The 22,500-nt window shown below is 34.6% G+C and overlaps 1 protein-coding gene across 7 annotated transcripts in view; it reads left to right on the top strand.

Annotated features, from left to right (window-relative positions):
* Ppp3cb (protein phosphatase 3 catalytic subunit beta) overlaps positions 1-22,500 on the top strand; it is a 53,961-nt gene that overhangs the window by 6,293 nt on the left and 25,168 nt on the right. For all 7 annotated transcript variants that reach the window (XM_063239331.1, XM_063239333.1, XM_063239332.1 and 4 more), the window contains exons 2-9: positions 6,881-7,081; positions 7,890-8,014; positions 11,217-11,328; positions 16,482-16,627; positions 16,842-16,981; positions 17,078-17,155; positions 17,260-17,354; positions 20,463-20,588. In XM_063239331.1, the coding sequence (XP_063095401.1) occupies positions 6,881-7,081; positions 7,890-8,014; positions 11,217-11,328; positions 16,482-16,627; positions 16,842-16,981; positions 17,078-17,155; positions 17,260-17,354; positions 20,463-20,588 (1,023 nt within the window). The remainder of the gene's footprint in view (positions 1-6,880; positions 7,082-7,889; positions 8,015-11,216; positions 11,329-16,481; positions 16,628-16,841; positions 16,982-17,077; positions 17,156-17,259; positions 17,355-20,462; positions 20,589-22,500) is intronic.

Here is a 22,500-nt window from a genome sequence, read left to right as displayed (position 1 = left end):
GTGAAACAAGTAATGAAAAGGAGCAGAGGCTTAAAGTGGGTTATCTGTAGATGAAGTGAGAAATGACTAAAGCATGAATTAACAGAAAGAGATAAACCAGATTTGATACAGTAGACATATATTGGCTATCAGATTGGATATAGCAACAAAACATAAGCAACAGTTTTAAAGAGTCAGACTAATTTTGCTTTGGGGATTGACTGAATTTGGCAACTGTAGCTGCTGGCAAAGGTTGGAATGACAGAGTCATTCAAATAACTGAAAATGGCCAGTGAAAAGAGACTGTGAAAATAAGAGAATTTTCTATTTTTCACTTATTAAGAAGATACTTGAAGTCCTCTAATGTCTGCAGTGTTTTGGTTTTATTGGTTTTGTTCTTTACTGTTTTGTTCAATTTTATTATAACTGATGATATAGGCAATTCTTTTTAAGATAGCAAGAGGCATTATGGTAACCATTGTTGATCACCTTGTATTTTGTTTTTATATTATGTATTATGTCCATCCTTTTGATTTGACTGACTCTGTCCTGTTATGTCATATGTGGTTTTACTCTCTTCAAAAAAAAGTAATAAGAACAGTGGGAGTAATAAAACCCAAAATGTGTAATTGTCATTGTACAAAAGAGGAAAGGAAAGTACTCTAGAGGACATAACTGCATGTATATTTAAGTGTGTAAGAGAAGTAACCATATTACTGAGTTTTATTGGATCATTGAACAGAACTGTTTGCAGTCTCACTGTTTGAATGTCCACTCTATATGCTTTAATTTTGTAACTTGAACAACTATTTCTAAGATGACAATATGTAATCTATTAACTAGTGATTTCCTACTGTTTATTTCTTCTGAAATTCTGTATAACTTGTACCCTTTTCTGTTTTTTTTGTTTTTTTTTTTTTCTTTTTTCTCCTTAAATAAAAATTAAAAAAAAAAAAGCTACTGCTAGGGCCAGAGATTTAGCTCATGCGCCTGCCTGGTAAGCATGAGGTTACGAGTTCGATCCCCAGTACCAAAAAAAAAAAAAAAAAAAAAGCTACTGCTGGGCTTGATGGCATTCACTTGCCATCTTAGCTACCTGAAAGGCTAAGGCAGAAAGATCACTGGTTTAAGGCCAGCCTGAACAATATAGGTCCTGTTTCAGAATAAAAAAAAGGGGTGGTAATGGGGTGAGTTAACTCAGTGATAAAGTACCTCGGGTTCTATCCCCCGTATGAGAGAGAGGATGACCTAAAAAAAATTTTTTATAGGTCAATCTAGTTGTGCTTTAATTAAGGAAGAAGAATAGTAGAGATTAGATTTTTCTAGTAAATAAGAATTTGAACTACGATTATGACAATGAAGATATCAGGGAATTGACAGAATTTAAAGAATCAAAAGGACTTGGAGTTAGAAAAGCAGTAATAACAGAACTCTTAAGTCTCAGAGACATATAATGGTGATAACCACAACAAAAACCAAAAAAAAAAAAAATCCAATATTGAGGGAAAGATTTTTAAGAACCATCAAAAAGGGGCTGGGGATTTAGCTCAGCGGCATAAGCGCCTGCCTTGTAAGCAGGCAGTCGTGAGTTCGATTCCCGGTACCGGTAAAAAGGAAAAAGACAAAAAAAAAAAAAAGAATCATCAAAAATTAAAAGGGACCAATGGATACCTTGAAATTTTGATGACACTGCTGTTGAATTTATTGAACTTTTTTGAGGGCATGTGACCAATCCTTGCTTATCTTAGGCTGATGAAAAGCCTTTTGCTGACCTCGTTAGTCAAAACATAATTGTCATTATGTTGACAAAAAGACAGATGGTATCAGAGAAGCCCTTAGATTGCAGTTTCAATCATGGATATTTTCCTTACTAAACATTTTGGGACGCTATATTAACATCCCTGAATCTGTTAGGTTATTTGTGAGGTGGAGACAAAACCTGTCTGATCATACTCATAGAGTGTGTCTAAGAATTATGTCAAATTATGTATGTCAAAGTAGTTTGCAAACTATAAATAAAACCCTATAAATGTATTGTCATTGCTAATTAAAGCAGTACCAAGATATAGGAGTATTTTGGAAACTTATTAATTCAGCAAACGTCTATTAGTATCTTTGTTTTAGATCCCTGGATATGTACAAATGATGCCTCCCAAGGTCCTCATAAACTGGTAGGAGAGACAGGTATTCATTGTGTAATTGGTAAGTGTTGTAATAATAGATGTGCACGATGTCCTGTGCTTTTGGACCACAAAGTAGGGGGCACTATTAATATAGAAAGATCAGGAAAAGAATTGGAATACTGAAATGAACTAAAAATTAGACAAAACATGGAACAAGTGCCCTCCCCCAATGCAGGCATGCAAAGTACAGAGATGGAAAGAAATTACTTCTTTCTTTTCTTTCTTGTCTCAAAAAACAAGAACAACCTATTGCTAATAACAGAAATGAAAAAAATGAAAGGTGGTGTCCACAGCATAGAATGTATCTGGAACGTGAAGTAGTGGTAGAAAATTAGGGTAGAATTGTAGATAGGGTGTCAGATCATGAGAAGTCTCATATTATGTTAAAGAATTTGGATTTTATGTAGTGAAGCCAGTCTTGAAACAAGATGGTTGAGATTTGAGTCTGTAAGAGGGTACTCTATATTGTGGAATGGGACAAAATCAAAGAGGTTATAGTATTTATAGGATGATGAGGGAGTTTATTCAGAGTCCTGGAGACCAAAGTGACAAAAACAAGCTGGAGAATTATTTAGGACTTGTTGACCCCCAATACTCAGCACTCCCAATTTTGTAAGCTAAGTTATCTAAGAATTGGGGTTTAGCCTGGCAGGTAGTATAAAAGGACAAAAGGAAAAGACAGTTCAGAATGTTGTTCTAAAAGTGGGTGGATTGTGAAGTTGCTTCACAATTGTAAGGAGTGGGCATGGTGACACACGCCTGTAATGCCGGCATTTGGGAGGCTGAGGTAGGATTGTGCCAAATTTGAGGCCTTAGTGAGTTCAAGGCCAGCCTTGGGCTGCTTAGTGAGTTCAAGGCCAGCCTGAACTACATCATAAGACCCTGTTTCAATGAAAAAAAAATTATAAAGAAATAGTAAATATCTAAATAGGAGCTGATAAAAAGGGACTCTATAGGTTCTTGGTACGATCATAAAACAGAAGAACATAGCATTTGGTGAGAGATTGTAGTTCAGTGCTTCAGAGGTGAATCAGTAAGTACGAAGAAAAGCTCAAGCTTCTCAGGTTTTTAAATTTTAGATAGGTTATCCACAAGGCATGGAAAAGGCTTGTAGAGCAGGAACCTAAGTTTAGGAAAAGTGTGAGAGATAAATAGAAGTTGAATAGATAGATGACAGAGACAAGGGTAAATACTAGAAGGCATGCACTTCAAAGAAAAAGGCATTTTGTTTTCTGAGTGGCGTGATGTTGGAAATGATGATGGAGGGCTAAAAGAAGGCTTAGCAATAGAAAATAAACAGCACCTGAATTTTGAAAAGTATTTGACAATATCAGGCCTGGTGGCAAATGCCTATAATCCCAGCATCCTAAGAGACTGAGGCAGGAGGATTGGAAGTTCGACCCCAGCTGGTACAGTTTAGGGACTTAGTAAGACTCTGTCTCAAAAAAAAAAGGATATAGATGTAGTTCAGTGCAAAGACCCTAGATTCAAACCACAGTACCACAGAAATGTGTATATGAGAGTAGTATTGTTCTTCAGGAGAACCAACATTTAATTAAGCTACGGAAGTGAAGACAGCATTCTCTGAAGAGCTTTACATAGTTTAGGGGAAAAGTGTGCTTTTGGTTTTTTCTTTTTTTTTTTAATCTGATAGGAATTCTGGAGACCTCAGTGAAAATGTTTGAAAGGGAGAACAGTGAGAAAATGGTGTGAGGAAAATAATATAGAAAAAAATTCAGAAGAATGTATACATATATTAACTATTTAGGACAGTGACTAAGGATGGTAACAATGGGAAGCATAATAGAATGCCTGATCTCAGTAACCTGAATGGCACTTTGGAGTGAAGTTGATAATTTGGCACAGGTTGCACCACATTGGAATTGCAGGCCTGTTAGGGTTAAGTTTGCAGCCTTTGCTTAGAGTTGAGCACAGTTAATTCCCAGCATTTCATGGTAGAAACAGTTTTCTGTGTCTCCCCTGTTCCTGACCAATCTGTATCATTGCTAGTTTTCTAACTTCTTAAATTAATTACTTTTGGGTCTTGTCACCATACATTAAGTACAAGTGAAAATTCATTGTACAGTACCTTACTGATTACTATATAAATATTCCTTTCTTGCCAAAATTTGCATTACAGGAAAATTTTCAGCATAACAGATTGGTCAAAATGATTTTACCTAATCAGAATTTCTAGTGTTGGTAACTTGGTGACTTGAGGTGATTATTTATTTAATTTATTTGTGTTGGGGATAAAACCTAAAGTCTTTCCACAAAGTTATATCTCCAGCTCTTTTCCTAGTTCAATCTTACTAAATTGTCCAGTATGAGCTCAAATTTATGATCCTCCTACCTCAGCCTCCCAGAGTACTGGAATTATAAGTGCGCATCACCATGTCTACTTTTATGGTTGTTCAAACTAATCCCCCATTGTTCACTCATTCTAGTTGTTGACCATTTACATTAAATTCACTTACATCAATGTTCAGATTTTTCATAGGTAGAGAAGAGTAGGAAAAATACTCTGAAAGTTAATCTCCAAAAAATTCATAGAGAGGGCCAGGGATTTAGCTCAGCTACATAAGCATCTGCCTGGCAAGTGCCAGGTTGTGCCTTTGATCCCTGGTACCAAAAAAAAAAGTAACAGTTTAGAGCTGGGTGTGGGTGGCGCACTCTGGTAATCCCAGCATTTGAGAGGCTGAGGCAGGTGAATCCTTGGAAGTTTGAGACCAGCCTGCACTACAAAGTGAGCTCAAGGCCAACCTGAACTGCATAGTGAGATCCTGTTTCAAAAAAGACCTCCAGAGGCTGGGGATTTAGCTCAGCGGCATAAGCACCTGCCTTGCAAGCAAGTGGTCCTGAGTTTGATCTCTGGTACCGATAAAAAAAAAAAAGACCTCTCCCCCAAAAATTCATATAGGAGTTCAATCCTCAGTTTAAAAAAAATCCTTATAGGTAGATTTGGTGGCTCATGCCTGTAATTCCACCATTTAGGAGGCCGAGGCAGGAGGATCACTGTTCAGGGCCAGCCTAAACTGCATAGTGAGACCCTGTCTCAGAAAGCCCCCCCCCCCAAAAAATGCCAGTTAACACTGCCGTGTGTGTTTGCCTGTGTACATGTGTGTACATACTCATTTATATGAAAAACCCTGGAAGCAGCAATAAAATTTTTTGTTTGTAGGATCCCCTCCCCCTGCCTTCACCCTTGGTGACTGGGTCTTGCTGTTTAATCCAAAACTTAAACATGCTGTATAACTCATGCTAGCCTGGATCACAATCCTCCTGCTTCAGCCTCCCAAGTGCTGGGATTACAGGTGTACACTATCACACCTGATTAAAAAACCTCTTAAATCCCTAAAACCAGATGGAAATGCTTTAACACATCTTAGGAGTTAACAGACAAACTAGTGGTTGAAAATATTGCTTTGATGAAAAACATTGTAATCTCGTATTGAACAGTTTACGTTAGTCCAAATTCTGTTTTATCATTTTTCTTCTGGTTTGCCACATTACCTACTGCAGCTCCTTTACCTAGCAACCAAACAACATTATATATATATATATATATATATATATATATATATTTATTTATTTTTCTAAAATTTTCTTGTTCATTGTTATATTAACATATACTCTTAGGTGTGGTACATGCCTATAATTGCAACACTTGGGAGGCTGAGGCAGGAAGATCATTGTGAGTTCAAGGCCAGCCAGAATTGCATAGTTTCATCCCCGCTACCCCAAAAAGATGTATAAGTTGGTTTTGAAAACAAAAATATGGCTGGAGATTTAGCTCAGCAGAAGTGTCTGCCTGACTAGCGCAGGGTCGTGAGTTCAATTCCCGGTTTAAAAAAAAAAAAAAAAGGAAAAGAAATAGGAAAACGTCGTTGCTCAAAGATACGGACATGAAAAGAAAAATATTCCTTGAGTTGTGGGGGAGGTAGAAAAGTGTTGGTGTGTAGATAACTAACCCACAGACATGGAAGTGGTGTACAGGTCTTTTTTTCAGGTGGACTGTGGACATTTCTGCTCTTGGTTAAAGAAGTGGCAACTACTCAGTGTGGCTTGCTGTGGAATGTATGAAAACATACAGTATTAGTTGTGTCTGACTGAGTGAGGTAAAGAGTGGATTTTTAGGGCATTCTGAATTTTGAGCAGAATTTAGCAATTAGTAAAATTACATTGTTGATTGTTAGAAAGTTTGAGTGATCTAAAATGCAGCATCTTAAAAATTAATATCTTTTACCGAATAGAGTAGTAAAATTTTTTTCTTGGCTTAGTGAGAAAAATGTGAACTTACCTTGATCTGAAAAATGTTTAACTTTTTCTTTATTTTTTTGGCACCGGGAGTTGAACTCACAACCCTATGCTTGCCCGGTAGGCGCTTGTGCCACTGAGTTAAATCCCCAACCAACTTTTTCAGTTGTATATCTCCAAAGTAACTCTTGATTCATTTGGTAAGCAATTCATTCAAGTATGTAACTTTTAAATGGCTGTTTTACTGATGGAACCAATTTTGTTACAGCATATATAATGGCTTATTTAATCTTTAATGATACACTTCCCTAAAAGATTATATTCAAGTTGACTAGAAAACCTTTTTCATTTTTCTTTTTATTAGGAACATGGTAGTTTCCCTCATATTTAAGATTTCTTTCTATTCTGGCTTACGTTAACATATTAATAGTCACTTACTTTGTATTGTAAAAATATTACAGCTGTCCCTTTCCCTCCAACTCATCGATTGACATCTGAAGAAGTATTTGATATGGATGGGATACCCAGGGTTGATGTTCTGAAGAACCACCTAGTAAAAGAAGGTCGGGTTGATGAAGAAATTGCACTTAGAATTATCAATGAGGGTGCTGCTATTCTTCGGAGAGAGAAAACCATGATAGAAGTAGAAGCTCCAATTACAGGTAAACTGTGTTTGTTTTACATGGTTATTTCTATTGTACCACTATTGAGTTGCCTCAGTACAAATCTGTTTTTTAATCATGTCATATACTAAATTAATATTACATGAACAATATCTTGATTTGCAAATTATTTTCTGTATATTTTTTGCCGTTCATTGAATAAACATGATCTTAACCTGAGTATAGAAATTAGTCTGATATATATTTGTGAAGGTTTCATCAGTTGTTACTGGCCATACTTGCTTGACTTAATACTTTGCTTTCATTTATTCAAGACAAATACCGTGATGTCAAATCAGATACCGAAGGTGATCATTTAGAAATTAACAGAAAGTATTGAGTTAGAATGGAGATTTTAGTGCCACTGTTGTAGTTTTGTCATGTTTTAAATATATCCTGACTTCTAAAAAAAGGAGCTTTATAAATTTAGGTAAATTTGTCACTAGCTAGGTGTGGTAGCTTGGGAGACTGAGGCAAGAAGAAGGTCACGAGTTCAAGGCCAGCTTGGACTACATAGTTAGTTGAAGGCCAGCCTGAACTACATAGAGACCCTGTCTCAAAAAACCAAAAAAGTTTGAAATAAAAGTTTATCACTGACCTCAAATTTTATCTGTTATATCTAATTCTGAGTTTCAAGCACATAAATGCTTGATTACACATAATCCTTATCATCTTTCTTCAGAAACCACTTCCTTCCCAGTCATTACTTGTTAGCATTCACTATCTCTTATGTAAAAGAAATTAGAATTAAAGTATTACTTGTTATTTCGGGAAGTTTTTTTCATATCTAATAATCTTCTTGTTTCAGTGTGTGGTGACATCCATGGCCAATTTTTTGATCTGATGAAACTTTTTGAAGTAGGAGGATCACCTGCTAATACCCGATACCTTTTTCTTGGTGATTATGTGGACAGAGGTTATTTTAGTATAGAGGTAATAATCATATACTGTCATTTGATTTGTTCTTTTAAGTGTTAAGTAGATTATATCTATTACTTCCTAGTATAATAAGTTTCTAAAACTACCTGTGTTTGGTTCTTTTCAGTACCTCTGCATATTCTGAATTTATAGGTATTCTTTTTACAGATTATTTAATTTCTTTCCTGTTAATCTGTATAATCATAATTGCCCTTTTCCTATTGGAAATTATGAACAAACTATTTAGTTTTTATTGCCCTGTTACGGTTTTTTTTTCTTTTTTTGTCTTTTTCATTTTTATCGGTACTGGGGATCAAACTCACGACTGCCTGCTTGCAAGGCAGGTGCTTATGCCACTGAGCTAAATCCCCAGCCCCCTGCCCTGTTATAGTTTTAAGAAGAAACGTTGTAGGTGAATGTGGTGGCACATGCCTGTAATCCCAGCACTTGGGAGACCTAGGCAGGAGAATCACCGTGAGTTTGAGGCTAACCTGGGGTACATAGTAAGTTTAGGGCCAGCCTGGACTACACAACGAAACCTTGTCTCAAAAATAAAAAAATAGAAGATATGTTGTTCATTTGTATATTTATCTTTTTTTTGTATATTTATCTTTCTTGTCCCTAAAAGCATTAAATCATGTGAAAAAGTTTAAATTCTGATTATTTGAAGCATATTATGATTCTTTTATTGGTTAATTAAGACCCAGTTATACCATGTAGAATCTTTGTGTATTCTAACTATATCCTGTAGAATTTTTGTGTATTCTGAAATTAGTTTGAAAAGCTTGGGAGTCATTAAAATGACCTGTTGGGGCCAGGGATTTAGCTCAGTGGCATAAGCACCTTCCTGGCGAGTGCGAGGTTGTAAGTTCGACCTGTCGTACCCCCCCCCCAAAACCAAACAAACAAAAAAATGACCTGTTAATCATTTATCAAAATGATTATTTTTGCTCCTTTTTGCCCTAATACATAAATACAGAAAGCATCTTTCTTTTTTTGAAATGAAAACAGAGCCATATTATAGCATTCTGTTACTTGCTTTCTTCATACATCCTTACACTGTGAATGTCTTTTCAAATCAGCAAATACAAAACTACACATTTATCTTAAAAGCTTCGTTGTCTTTCATTGAATAAATAAGTCACAGTTTCTTGTTAGGAGACCCTTAAGATGTTCCCATGTTTTTTTGACATTATGAATGATGCCTCAGTGAACTGTTTAATTAATTCATCTCTGTGTATTCTGTAGAGCAGATTCTAAAAGAGAACTGCTGGGTCAAAGCTGTACTGATAGATACTTTTGTTGTGCAATTAATGTATTCCTGGCATGTTCTAAGCACTTAACAGATATTAATTTAATCCTCACAACATTGTTATGAGGTAAGTACTATTATCTTACTCATTTTATAGATAAGGAATTTGAGGCTGGGAAAGGCTAAGTAACTTACCCAAAGTTACTTAGTAACTTTAGTTAGTAAGTAAGGGAGTTTGACTCTTTAAGTCTGTGCTGTTAATAATCTCTCCTAATTGATATTAAAGCTTTTAGGGGGCTGGGAGTATAGCTTAGTGGCCTAAGCGCTTACCTGGCAAGCACAAAATCATGAGTTCAATTCCCGATACCCTCCACCCCACAAAAAAAAAAAAAAGCTTTATGTGATGAATTTTCATTTCAGTGTTTTCAGCATACTTTCCTTTTTAAGGTGTGCTGAGATTCCCAGTGTGGAATGGAGTTTTGGACTCTGTCCCTCCTGCTTCTCTTACAAATTTTTTTATTGTGAATTTTCTTCCTCCCATTCAGTTTTATTCCCAACACTTTAACTTTCTCTGAATTACTTCAGGGCTTCAACAAAATTAGAAAATGGTTCTTCCTAACAAAAATTTCTGGGGAGTTTGGTTAAAATAATTTTAAGAGCCTTAGCACCTAAGCATGTTAGTGTATACATACTTGTATAAGATTGTTTCGTAACTGTATTTAATTATAAAAGGAAAATAACAGAATCAAAAACAGTAAGTTCATGTTGAGTCCATTAACTATTTCCCTGGTTTTATTGCTTTTTTCCTTGTGAATAAAATAAAAATGTGAATAGTTATACATTTCAACATATCTTAAACTTTTAAACATAATTTTTCTTTATATGATTAAACCATGTTTCTTTCCATATAGTGGTCCTTCCTTTTTTTTTTTTTTTTTAACCAAGTAAGTAAATTGAAGTCTTTTTCTTATGCTATATCTATTTGGGGAAATGCTTGTTCTGTACTATTTGGGTTTTTGTTTTTTGTTTTGTTTCTTGTCTTTTTGAGACAAGGTCTCACCATTAAGTTCAGGATGGCCTTGCGCTCACTTGGTAGCACAGGCTGGTCTCAAACTTGCAGTGTTACTCCTGCCTCAGCCTCCTGAGTACTGGGATTATAAGAGTGTGCCACCACACCCAGCTTGTACTACTTATTTTAATATTCTTTTTATTATAAAGTTGTATTTTCTTTGAATTAGGGTAGATCGTAAGGTCTTTCCTTATGTAAGGCAACTTCTATAATGAACAAAACAAACATAAAACTTGACCCTTCCCTTCCTTAAGCAACATGTCATAATATTTAAGTTTTTTTTTTTTTCTTTTTTTGGTACTGTATATTGAATTTATGACCTCACACTTGCCAGGCAGGAGCTGTACTACTGAACTATATCCTGGGCCCCAGCTTAAGATTAAGAGATTAGAATCCTCTTATTATTTAAGAGTTTTGTGATTTTGGACAAGTTACTTAAGTATGTTGCTTCAGTTTTTCTTATTTGTAAAATAGAGATGATAATAATAAATACTCCGTAGCGTTTTTTGAAGAGGGTTAATTATATAGTGCTTGACCCCTTGTAAATACTCTGAATGTTAGCTGCTATTATTTTTGACATGATTATTGTATTTACTAGTGGACCTAAGAAGGAAGCCATTAATTATTTTTGTATTGAATAAGCTATAAATCTAATAAATTGACTCATTGATTCAACAAATATTTATTGCTCTTCTCTTTGCTGTGTACTTTTCTAGGCATGGAGAATCAGAAGGAGTAAGATAACAATCTATGATTTCATGGATCTTGTATTTTAGTAAGCAACAAAGAGTAATAGATATAAAGAGTAATAAAGTTAAAGGAAAAGGAGTAAAGGTCAGACAAATTAGTTAAACAGAAATACAAGATGAATTCACTGGAAACTTTTTCTTTTACAGTGTGTCTTATATTTATGGGTCCTGAAGATTCTATACCCAAGCACATTATTTCTTCTGAGAGGCAACCATGAATGCAGACATCTTACTGAATATTTTACCTTTAAACAGGAATGTAAGTACTTTCATGGGAAATAGTTTCACTTCCTTGTTTCTGTTTTATGGACTGATGTAGGTAAAAATTATGAACACTGTCGTGTGTAATAACAAATTGTGTGTCCACTTATATAAACATTTGAGGAAGTTCCAAGCACTGTCTAGGTTTTAATGGTATTTAATTTTAAAATGTTCCTCTTAATATGTCCTATTAAATTGAACTTTTACAAATATAGGAATAGCTTAGTGTTTTAATATATTTTAAAAATTTGTAATGTTTTAGGGTTGTATGTAGTTTTAATGTTAAAATTACAGACCCCCCAAAACATTGTTGCCTTTTAGATTTTTGTCCCCCAATCTTGAGATCATTACAGATCAGTTCATGAATTGGAATTCTCTCTCTTTTTTTGTTTAAGACAAACTCTTGCTAGGTAGTTCAGGCTGGCCTGGTCTTAGTAACCCAAGCTAGGCTCAAACTTAGGGCAGTCTTCTTTCTTAAGTTTCTTGTATGCTGGAATTACAGGTATATGTCACCATGCCAAGGAAAATTAATTTGTTTTTTTTTTTTCCTCAAGTTACCAAGTTGTCATTTAGTCAAGCCTTGTCTTTCTTAATTAAAAAGAACTTGTTTGTCTGTAAGAAGGAGTCCATTCTAATTGATGTAACTGAAGAAATGTCAAAAGTTACTTAGTAATGAGGTAGAAGATTAGGGCATGGCTGGCTGGCTGGGGGACAGGATACAACCTGTCAATCACAAAGATCTGGACAGGAGGCTAAAAACAAGATGCAACCATGTAACCTGATCTGGCATGGATGTGGCCTATGAGTCACAGCCAGGATGCATGGGCAAAACAACTTCCAACGGACAGAATCTTACAGTGGTAAATGGTCTGTCATGGGGTTTCCATCATACTCTGAATATCAACTTGGTTGTATCATATGATAGTCTTTTTGTTATCAGGTAGCTTGTTTCTAAAAAGTGTGTTGCCCACATCCTTTATTACTTACCTCTCTTGGAGTTGCATTCCATGTTTTTTACCATAAACAAAGAATTGAATGAAATTAGCAAAAAAGTGGCAAAGTTTATTTGAGAAAGTAAAAGAACAGTAGGAGAGAAACTGGCTCTGTAGAATGAACTTGAACCAAATAAATAGAAAAACAGGACCAAATAAATAGAAATCATTGGATCTGGGAAAAACAGTGCCAGGATATCATAGAAAGTTATGATAGCACAAGATTCTTTATCTACACTGCGTATCCCTTTTCAAATAATTACAGCAATTATAATCTGTGAGTCACTGTATGGCACAATCAATATTTGGCATTTTTTCACATCTTAAATTTATGGCTGGGAATTTAGCTCAGCGGCATAAGTGGCTGCCTGGCAACCGTGAGATTGTGAGTTCGATCCCAGTACCACCAAAAAATAAATAAATAAATAATAATTCATGACTATTTTAAGTGATAAAGCTCTAAATTAGGAATTAGCTTATCCCTTAGTATCTGTGGAGATTTATTCCAGGACCCCCTGTAGCTACCAAAATTCGCTTATGCTTAAGTACCTTAGATAAAGTGCTGTTTGCATTTGCATATATGTATATCCTTCCTTGTACTGTAAATCATCTCTAAATTATAATACCTAATACACTGTAAATGCCATCTAAATAGTTACTGTACTGTATTTTTTAGGGCACTGATCCTCAACTTTTTTTGGCACTCGGGACTTTTTTGGGGGGAGGAAGGGAGATATTTTCTGGATTAGATTCTCATGTACTGGAGAACAAGTGTGTCAGTAAATACAGGTTAGATATTCTGGCTACTGTATATATGGATAGATTTATTTTATAGAGGATAAAACAATAAAACCAATCAAAACAAATCAGTGTAAGAAATACAGGACTTCATTATGAAATCAACAATAATTACCATAATGCCTTTTGATGTCTTCAAAACCCCTGCAGATAACTTCGGACATAGTAAAAATCAAACAGAACAGAACAGAATAGAAACAACAAATACAAAACAATGAATGTAACAAAGGATTTCAAGGCAAGCCAATAGTAAATCCAAAATTGCTACCATAATATATCTTGCCATCCTTGAAATAGCTTCTCCTGCTATCTGATTTAACATAATCAAACAAAACAAAAGAGAATAAAACTCAACCCAGCAAAACAATAGAAACAATATAGGACCTTAAAATAAGACCATAAGGAATCAACAATGGCTACAACCCTCAGAAGGGGCTCCCTTGCTAGATGCCGCACTGTGTACTGATATCCTCTGAACCTATGATCTGACCCCTGGCCCTAGACCTGTAATGTTAGTGAAATACCAAAGCACCACAGGCATCCAATTGCATTTCACCTTGATAGCTATCATCCCAGCCTGTGTTTCTTCAGATAAGCCAGTCACTTATATGGGTATGTGTAGGGGGATTGGTACTTCTTGTTTGCCAGCCCATTCTGAAAGGGGCTGGGTCTACTTCCTAGTCCAGTAGTGGCCCGTATGTGGTACTGGTTGCCAGATTGGGCTCATTTGCTGGTGCATCATTGTTCTTTGTTCCCCCAGTCCGCAAATGACACTGACTCATGGGGAGAGACTTGGGTCTTGAATATTATAACAATAACCAACAATGTACAATCCAAATTTTAAGGAGTGATGAAAAGCAAAAGAAGCCTGTACATGTTTAGTACAGAGGCAAGTTTTAGTTGTTTATTTTTGTGTGTGTGTGGTACTGAGGATTGAACTCAGGCTTTAACATACTGAGCTGCATACACGGCCAATCCTTTTTTTATTTTTAAATTTTGAGACAGGTTCTCACTAAGTTGCTATGCTGTCCATCATGGACTCAAACTTGTGATCCTCCTGTCTCAGCCTCTAAAAGTGCTAGGATTACAAGCATGGGAGCCATTGTGCCTGGCTCACAGAGTAGTTTTGACCTGAGATTGGTTGAGTCTGTGTATGTAGAATACACAAATATAGAGGGCTAACTGTAATTTCAGAATTACTTTATTCTGAGAACTTCAGCATAAAGATCATATTAGTAAAGACTTATAGTAAAAGAAGAAAAAAAGGGAATGGACAATTGCAGAGAAAAAATACTCATAATAACCTCAAGGATGAGGCCCATAACCTAAATGAATAAACCTAAATAGTTAAGATAAAACCTGTGGAAAGTACATGCTTGACCTGAAAATCATCAGATAAAATTGTTACTAAATCACAGTGCTGCAAGAACAGATCTGCCAATAAACTCAGTTTTAAAAGTCTGGTTGCTGGATATATAGATAGATTTTTTTTTGTCATTTTGAGACTGTCTTGCTATATAACTCAGAGTGGCCTTGCATTTGCAGCAATCCTCCTGTTTCAGCCTCCTGACTGGGATTACAGATATGCTTCACCATGCTTGGCTTAGAGATAGATTTTTAATATTTGAATATTATAATAAACATTCTGGGCTACTCCCCTGTATATCATACTTATGTTCATGTTTCCCACATGTAGTCATACTGCCAGACAGAGACACTGGGGCCTTCCAAAACTGTGGCTCTCATGTGACACACTATGGATGAGCTGTGTACTACCTGGAGCTCTTAAGCGAAAATGAGAACTAAGCTTTTTTTTTTTCTTAGATAATTATCACATACCCTTCTTCCATTCTTGCCACAATAAAGTATCCAATTTGAAGATATAATGGAGCTGGGTGTGGTGGCACATAAATGCAATCCAAGCCCTTGAGAGGCTGAGACAGGAGGATTGTTGTGAGTTTGAGGCCAGCCTGGACTGCAAAGTGGGTTCAAGGTCAGCCTGAACTGCATAGTGAGACCCTGTCTCAAAAACAAAACAAAACAAAAAAACAAAGATATAAAGGAACAAAGGAATGTGTATATTGTCCTAAAATTAATTGATCGTTTGATTTGGTGGGGCGTCTATGTTGATTTCCTGCCTTATTACCCATTTTTAAAGTACTAATTTTAGTCATTAAGAGCCTGCTAGTTTCTCCAACATATATTTTCTTTTCTTTTTTAAATGTATGGGCTTTAATTTTGTTCTAATGATGTACTGGTCTTGCCTATAATAATAATAGTCATTGTCTTTCAGAATAAAATGAAAACATTAAAACTATTTTAGCCTTTAGTTCTAATTTTGCTTTATTTGGCCTGCAAAGGTGAAAAGTTGAACTATCTTCAGAGATCCGACTTACTTAATTTTAGTAATATTTTATGACCATGTCATATGTGCTGTGTATCCTACATAAATTTAGAGAAAGCAAATATCATTCATGTCTTAGTTACTTTATGCTCGTTGCTGAAACAAAATACTTGATGCCCAAGTTGGGAAAGGAAAGGTTTATTTCTTACAGTTTTTGGAGGTTTCAGTCCACACTCAGTTGTCTCCAAAACAGGCAGGCATGGCTGGGCTGCAGTTCATGGTGACCGCCAGCAGCAAACTCAAACCAGCAAAGAGAAAGACACACCTTCTTCCTGCCATTACATTAAATCCTGGCTCCACCCCTATGTGGGTGGAGCACTGACACCATCAATCCAAGCACTATACAATGAACCATCACAAATGAACAATGCAAACTCATGAGTCCTGGGGGACACAAACATAAACCATGACAATTCATAAAATAATATTTTTATTCTTATAAGATTAGAGGCTTGCCTTTTTAAAACATGTGTACAATAAAATTTGCTCTTAGGAATTTTTGACAAATATGTAGTTTTTGCCTACCACCATAGTCATGATACAGGAAAGTTTCATCGTCATAAATTCCTTCCTGCTTCTTTTTTTCTTTTGGTCTTTTTTTCATTTTTATTGGTATCGGGGATCGAACTCAGGACTGCTTGCTTGCAAGGCAGGTACTTATGCCGCTGAGCTAAATCCCCAGCCCCTATCCTGCTTCTTTTTATAGTTACCACTTTACCCACTCTAAACTCCTGACCACCACTTATGTGTTCACTGTCTCCATAGTTTTCTTGCTTTGGTTTTAATTTAGCCCATTTACATTTTATAATTGAAATTGTACTACCCAAATTTGTAAACTTACTATAAAAATTTGTAAACTATATAGGAGTGAAGAAAAAAACATCTGATATTAGTATCTGTGCTTTGAAAAGTGATCAATGATTCATTTTTATATGTTATATTTTTTTCTTTTCCTAGGTAAAATTAAATATTCAGAAAGAGTCTATGAAGCTTGTATGGAAGCTTTTGATAGCTTGCCCCTTGCTGCACTTTTAAACCAACAGTTTCTTTGTGTACATGGTGGACTTTCACCAGAAATACACACACTGGATGACATTAGGAGAGTGAGTAGAAGCTTCAAATTTTTCTTCACTGTTAAGAATACATAATGGTAAAAATTAATGAACTGATAATTTAAGGAAGTTACCTTCTGATCATTCAGAACAATGTAATATAGTCCATATTTAAACTTGGTACCATTTTCCTATCTATATTCTGTCCTCACTTTTTGATGAGTTTTTTTCTGTTCCTTGTTTATTTCTTTTTTTTCTTTCACAGTTAGATAGATTCAAAGAACCACCTGCATTTGGACCAATGTGTGACTTGCTATGGTCCGATCCTTCTGAAGATTTTGGAAATGAGAAATCACAGGAACATTTTAGTCACAATACAGTACGAGGATGTTCCTATTTTTATAAGTAAGGAAAAAAATTCAAGATTAATCATGTTTTTAGTATTTAAAATAGCATATGCTTCATATAAAAGAAAAAACATTTACTCTTTTTTCCCTACAGCTATCCAGCAGTGTGTGAATTTTTGCAAAACAATAATTTGTTATCGATTATTAGAGCTCATGAAGCTCAAGATGCAGGGTAAGAATTCTGTTTTCCTGACCCAATTAACACCTTGAATACAAATCGTACTTAGTAACCATGATTGATGCTTTACGATGCATATTAAGTTATTTGTTTTGCAGCTATAGAATGTACAGAAAAAGTCAAACTACAGGGTTCCCTTCATTAATAACAATTTTTTCGGCACCTAATTACTTAGATGTCTACAATAATAAAGGTAAGATGTTGTTGATAAAAAATTATTAAACATCTTCACATTTTAACTTAATTATTCTTTGAAAATGTAATAGAAAAGGGGTATTGTTTATAACTATCCAAATTATAAAAAACTAAGAGAGAGAAGATAATAAATAAAAATCCAAAATGTGAAATGAAAGTATATATGAGCATTCCACAGCTTGTCACTCATAAAAGCTGATGCAAAACAAGTGCTCTTCAGTACATCAAGTAAAACCAAACATGAATTTCTTAAACTTACTTTTCTTAATTCTTTCCCTTTATAGTCAAGAGAATGTTTTGTTTATATAAATCTGCTACTACTTTGACAGTTTTATTTGCACCATCTATTTGCTTAGTTTATCATGTTGTTTTTGTATGTACTTTTATCCTGACAGTCTTTATCACTGCCCAATGAAAATTTGTTTTTGGATGTCTTTCATTAATCCAGTGTACTCTCCTTTCATACAGAAATTCTTTTCTTTCTTTTTAAATTTTTTTTATAGTATCTGCTTTTAAATCTTCTGTTCCAGTGGTTTTTATTTCTTTTCCTTCCCTTCAAATTTGATCTCCCAGTTATGATAGGATTTCATTTTATTCTGAACATGATTTATTGACAAATAATACAAAGGATCTTAGTCTAGACAAATATATGCCAAGGACATTAAAGGTGAAATTGAATTTACATAGTTCACATCAGAGGAGGAAGAAATTAAGAAGCCAGCTCCTAATCTGTCTTGCCATGTCTGGAATTTAGCTGGCGATTTCATAGCTTCAGAGTTAGACCCAAGTATTTGTGCCAAGAAAAAAAGAACAGAAGGTTAAAGACTTTTAAAAGTGCATTTAGAAAGATAATGAATGAGGTCATTGCTAAATATGGGTCATGGTGCAAGTTCAAAAAAGGAGCACAATTTGAGTTTTTTGGATAATGAGAAATGATGACAAAAAATTAAAGCATTCGTCTAAGATCCAACAGTAACATGCTGCATAACTTTAATATTGAATATAAGAACTTAAACTAAAGAAATGGAGCTTTCTTTTGTGTCTGTGTGTCTTTTTGAGACAGGGTCTCATGTAGTTCAGGCTGGCCTTGAGCTCACTTTGTAGCCCAAGCTGGCCTTGAACTTACAATGATCCTCCTGCCTCAGCCTGTAGCTTCCATTTAAAAAAAAAAAAATATTATCTAAGTTTTGACTTCATTCTCAAGAACAGAATGAAGTGCTACATTTAATTTTTTCCTGGCACCTTTTTTCTTTCAGTTTTTATTTTTTTATTATTACATTTACAGTACATAATGATTATATGTACATGTACCAACTCATAGAGAGTACATGTGCATAACACATCTTTTTTTTTTTAGCCTCTTCCCTTCCACTTCTTACTCCTCTACTCTTAATCCTTCTATTTGGCAAAAGGGGTATCTCCATATTTTCTATATGTATCTTTTTTTTTTTTTGGTCTTTTTCATTTTTTATTGGTACCAGGGATCGAACTCACGACTGCCTGCTTGCAAGGCAGGCGCTTAGGCCGCTGAGCTAAATCCCCAGCCCCTCTATATCTGTCTTTTATGTTGCTCTTTACTTACACTTTTGATTTCTCATAGGAAAAACCGTGCCATATTTAAGTATGTGTGTCTGATTTATTTTGCTTAAGATTATGGTCTTTGCCAGTGCTCTTAATTCCTTATCTCTGTCTATTCTTTTCAGTATTAAAAGAGCTAGTATTCAGTGTTCAACCGTTTACTACCTTACTGGTTGTCCCTTGTCACTTTGACTCAAGAACTTTTTTTTTTTAATACTTAAAATCAAAACTCAAACCATTAAATGTTTTGTCAATCAAGTGTCTTTTAGTAGTTATATTTCTGTATATAACTAATGTTAATGCTTTGAATGTTTACGTAGTATGGGCATGTTTGTGATGTTCATTCCCATTTACAAGACAATTTTCTAGATTTTCTTTCTTTGTCTTTTCTAAAATAAGGTTTGAAAGCCTGTTATTAGCCAGCCGTTAGTCTCTGAGGTAAATTTAAAACGTTTTTATTTCACAAGGTAATTTTATAAGGAAAACAATGTATACTGGTTAAGTTAATAAATGGTTTTATGTAGCAGGATGACTTTTGGTTCTGTATTAGCCAGGATTGCAGATGTTGGAATTTAACATCTGTATTTCAGTGCTTTTCATTAAGTAAAGGAACAAAAAGTAATCACATACTTATTGTAATATTGACAAACCATTTTATAGTTTATGTAGTTTTCTATGAGATATATTCTCAGATCTTGAACTTCGAGATCTTGAACTTAGAGATAGGATGTTTTTATTTTATAAGTGAGAAGCAGATTAAATAATATACTACATATTCCACAGCCACTATGTGTTGTAGTTTAGACTAGAATCTAGCCCTTCTAACCCCTTGTTCTGAAAGTAATGTAACCAGTGATAAAAATTTATGTAAGCTAATATAAAATATGTAATTATATTGACATTGAAGCATTAGAAAGTTAACTGAAATTATGATGGATATATTAACTTTTGATTATTATATTTAGCCTTTGGATTTTAGGAGAGTTTTTTTCTAAATGAAGTAAAATATTTCTTTAATGTTTTTTCACCTGCTTTTCTATAGTAAATGAAATAAGTACATCCACATCCATAAGTAAATTAGTGGAAGATTTGATTTGCTTGTTTATCTTATTTTCATTTAGCTGCCCTTATTAGGTTTCATGAAGCTAAAAAGATCTTCTTTTAATTCCTCAGTTCATATGAAATTTCAAAACCTAGAAAATTGCTCATTTCCATTCTGTGCTTCCTTTATATATTGAGTTTTCACAATTTTGGATTTAGTAAAAGTACATGTTCATTATTATTTATAAAGTAAAACAAACATTCTGGAAATAATCTAAAAATTTCATTGAAAAGATCTATTACTGGACATAAAACTCTGTTAAAAACAAAATATGTCCTTATTACAAAAAATTAATTTTTGTCTCTCTCTACTAGCCCAGATTTTAATTACCTTTCTCTCTTAAAAAGATACCTTTCTACTCTTATGTATTTTGTACTTTGGAGCCTGCAGACAAATTGTTACATTGGCATTCAACTTATCTTGCAGCTGCTGTATTAAAGTATGAAAATAATGTGATGAATATTCGACAGTTTAATTGTTCTCCACATCCTTACTGGTTGCCCAATTTTATGGATGTCTTCACATGGTCTTTACCATTTGTTGGAGAAAAAGGTATGCCTTTTATTTTAAAAGAACCAAGAATTATGTTATTGCCTTTACATTTACTCTAGTTTACTATCACAGGTACTAGATAAAGGAAACTTAAGTCGGATTTCACTGTGGTGATAGCTTTACTTGTGTCTGTGGGTGTGGGTGTGAATATGAGAGCTTCAAAGATATTTTAGTTAGCTGTTTACAGCCCCCATGTGAGGGTGTCTGGGGGACTAGAAGAAGATTTATAAATAACCTGATGTTGTCTTCAGCTGTTGGATTTTCTTCCTTTTTGTCTTTACTTTAAAGTAAAGTATCTTTCATGGAGGGTTTGCTTTACTTTGGAGTGGATCCTGCAGATTTTAATACTAGTTTTGGGGATGCCATGGACATTTATGGTAGAATTTGATAGCTCTTCTGTGCTCTGAGAGAAATGATAAAGAACATTCTAGGTTCTAACCTAAGATTTCTTCTGTATCAAAATATGTATAGAGTTTTAGTAGTGATTTTTTCTGCTAACTTAGGAGACTACCTGTTAGATAACACTTCTTAATCTTTTTAAGAGAAAATAAGTGCTACTTAAAATTTTTATTTCTTTTTAGTTCTGTAGAATTCTTAGGATTTTGTTACCTATCATATTTTCTTTTTCATTTTGATGTGTTTTTTGATTGTTTGTTTTTGTTTTTGGAGACAGGGTCTTGCTGTGTAGTCCAGGATGGTCGTGAACTCACTATATAGGCCAGGGTGACCTTGAATATACAGTATCCTGAGTGCCTCCTGCCTCAGCCTCCTGAGTGCAGCAATTACTGACACACGCCACCACATCCAACTTTTAGTGTTAATTTTTCCACAAGGCAACACCTTTGTTTTCATATGGGGCATATGGTAGTATGAGAGTACAAATACTATAAAACATTTTGTTCTATGTGCCCCTCTATTTTTCCCCACCTCTTCCATGTTACAGAATGTTCCTTTTTTTATGATGGTCACTTCTGCCAAGGCAATTTTTGTTCTATAATTCAAAATTAGTACTTGCCTTCGGTCTTCATTTACTCTAAAGGTCTGATGTTAAGTTAATATGCAGATAGAATTACCCGCTTTAGCATTTGAGAAGAGGACCAGTTAAGGGCTTAGGTGCAAGGGATGCATTACACTTAACAAGCTTCTATCTTTGGTATATGAGAAATAGTTCAATCATAGCATCATGCGACTAAAGGGAATTTAAGAATTCGTCTTGGTAACTCTCTTGCCTCTGGACTTGATTGCAACTCAGCAGTTACAATGTAATATGAGAAGGGTGTAAGGAGGCCAGGAGGAAGGTAAGGTAGGAGGAAAATGGGCATTTTGTAGTTTCAAATTTGTTTTTCTGAGGCCTCAATGTAAAATATTTCATTATATCTAATTTAAATGTTTATACAGTGAGTGTTTAAAAAGAAAAAAATAGAGAAATGGATTTTTCTCAGTATACCAGTCAAAAACTAGGGCATCAAAAAGTTATAGAGCTCATTAGTGAACTCAGTAACTAACTGTGCAGTCCATCTCATTGTGAGAAATGAGAAAGTTTAGTTTGGTTTCTGTGACTCTACAAATTATGTGAAGATGGAAAACAGCTTCTCTTGGCCTTCCTGCACTTGAATTCTAAATGCTTTTCAAGTCTTCTCTTATGACTCTAAATCATCTCTTGTAAAATGCATATGGAAGGATTCAAACCTTTTGAACATTTGTGTTTTCTGTGAATCATTTCTAAATTAAAAAAGTAAAGCTCACATTTTAATATTATGCATAAATAGAATCCTAATCAATTTCATGCAGTCATAAAATTTTGTTAAACTCCCTGCATATTTGACATTTTAATACATGACAGATGTTTAGATACTCTAACTATTTAGGTAACTTGACTCTTAATTTTTCTCGGTGAAAATCAGCAAGTGAC

This window comes from Cavia porcellus, unplaced genomic scaffold, assembly GCF_034190915.1.
Source record: "Cavia porcellus strain 051 isolate PalLab524CR breed Dunkin Hartley unplaced genomic scaffold, mCavPor4.1 scaffold_28, whole genome shotgun sequence".
Taxonomy (NCBI): domain Eukaryota; kingdom Metazoa; phylum Chordata; class Mammalia; order Rodentia; family Caviidae; genus Cavia; species Cavia porcellus.
This window is presented reverse-complemented; position numbering and strand designations above follow the sequence as displayed.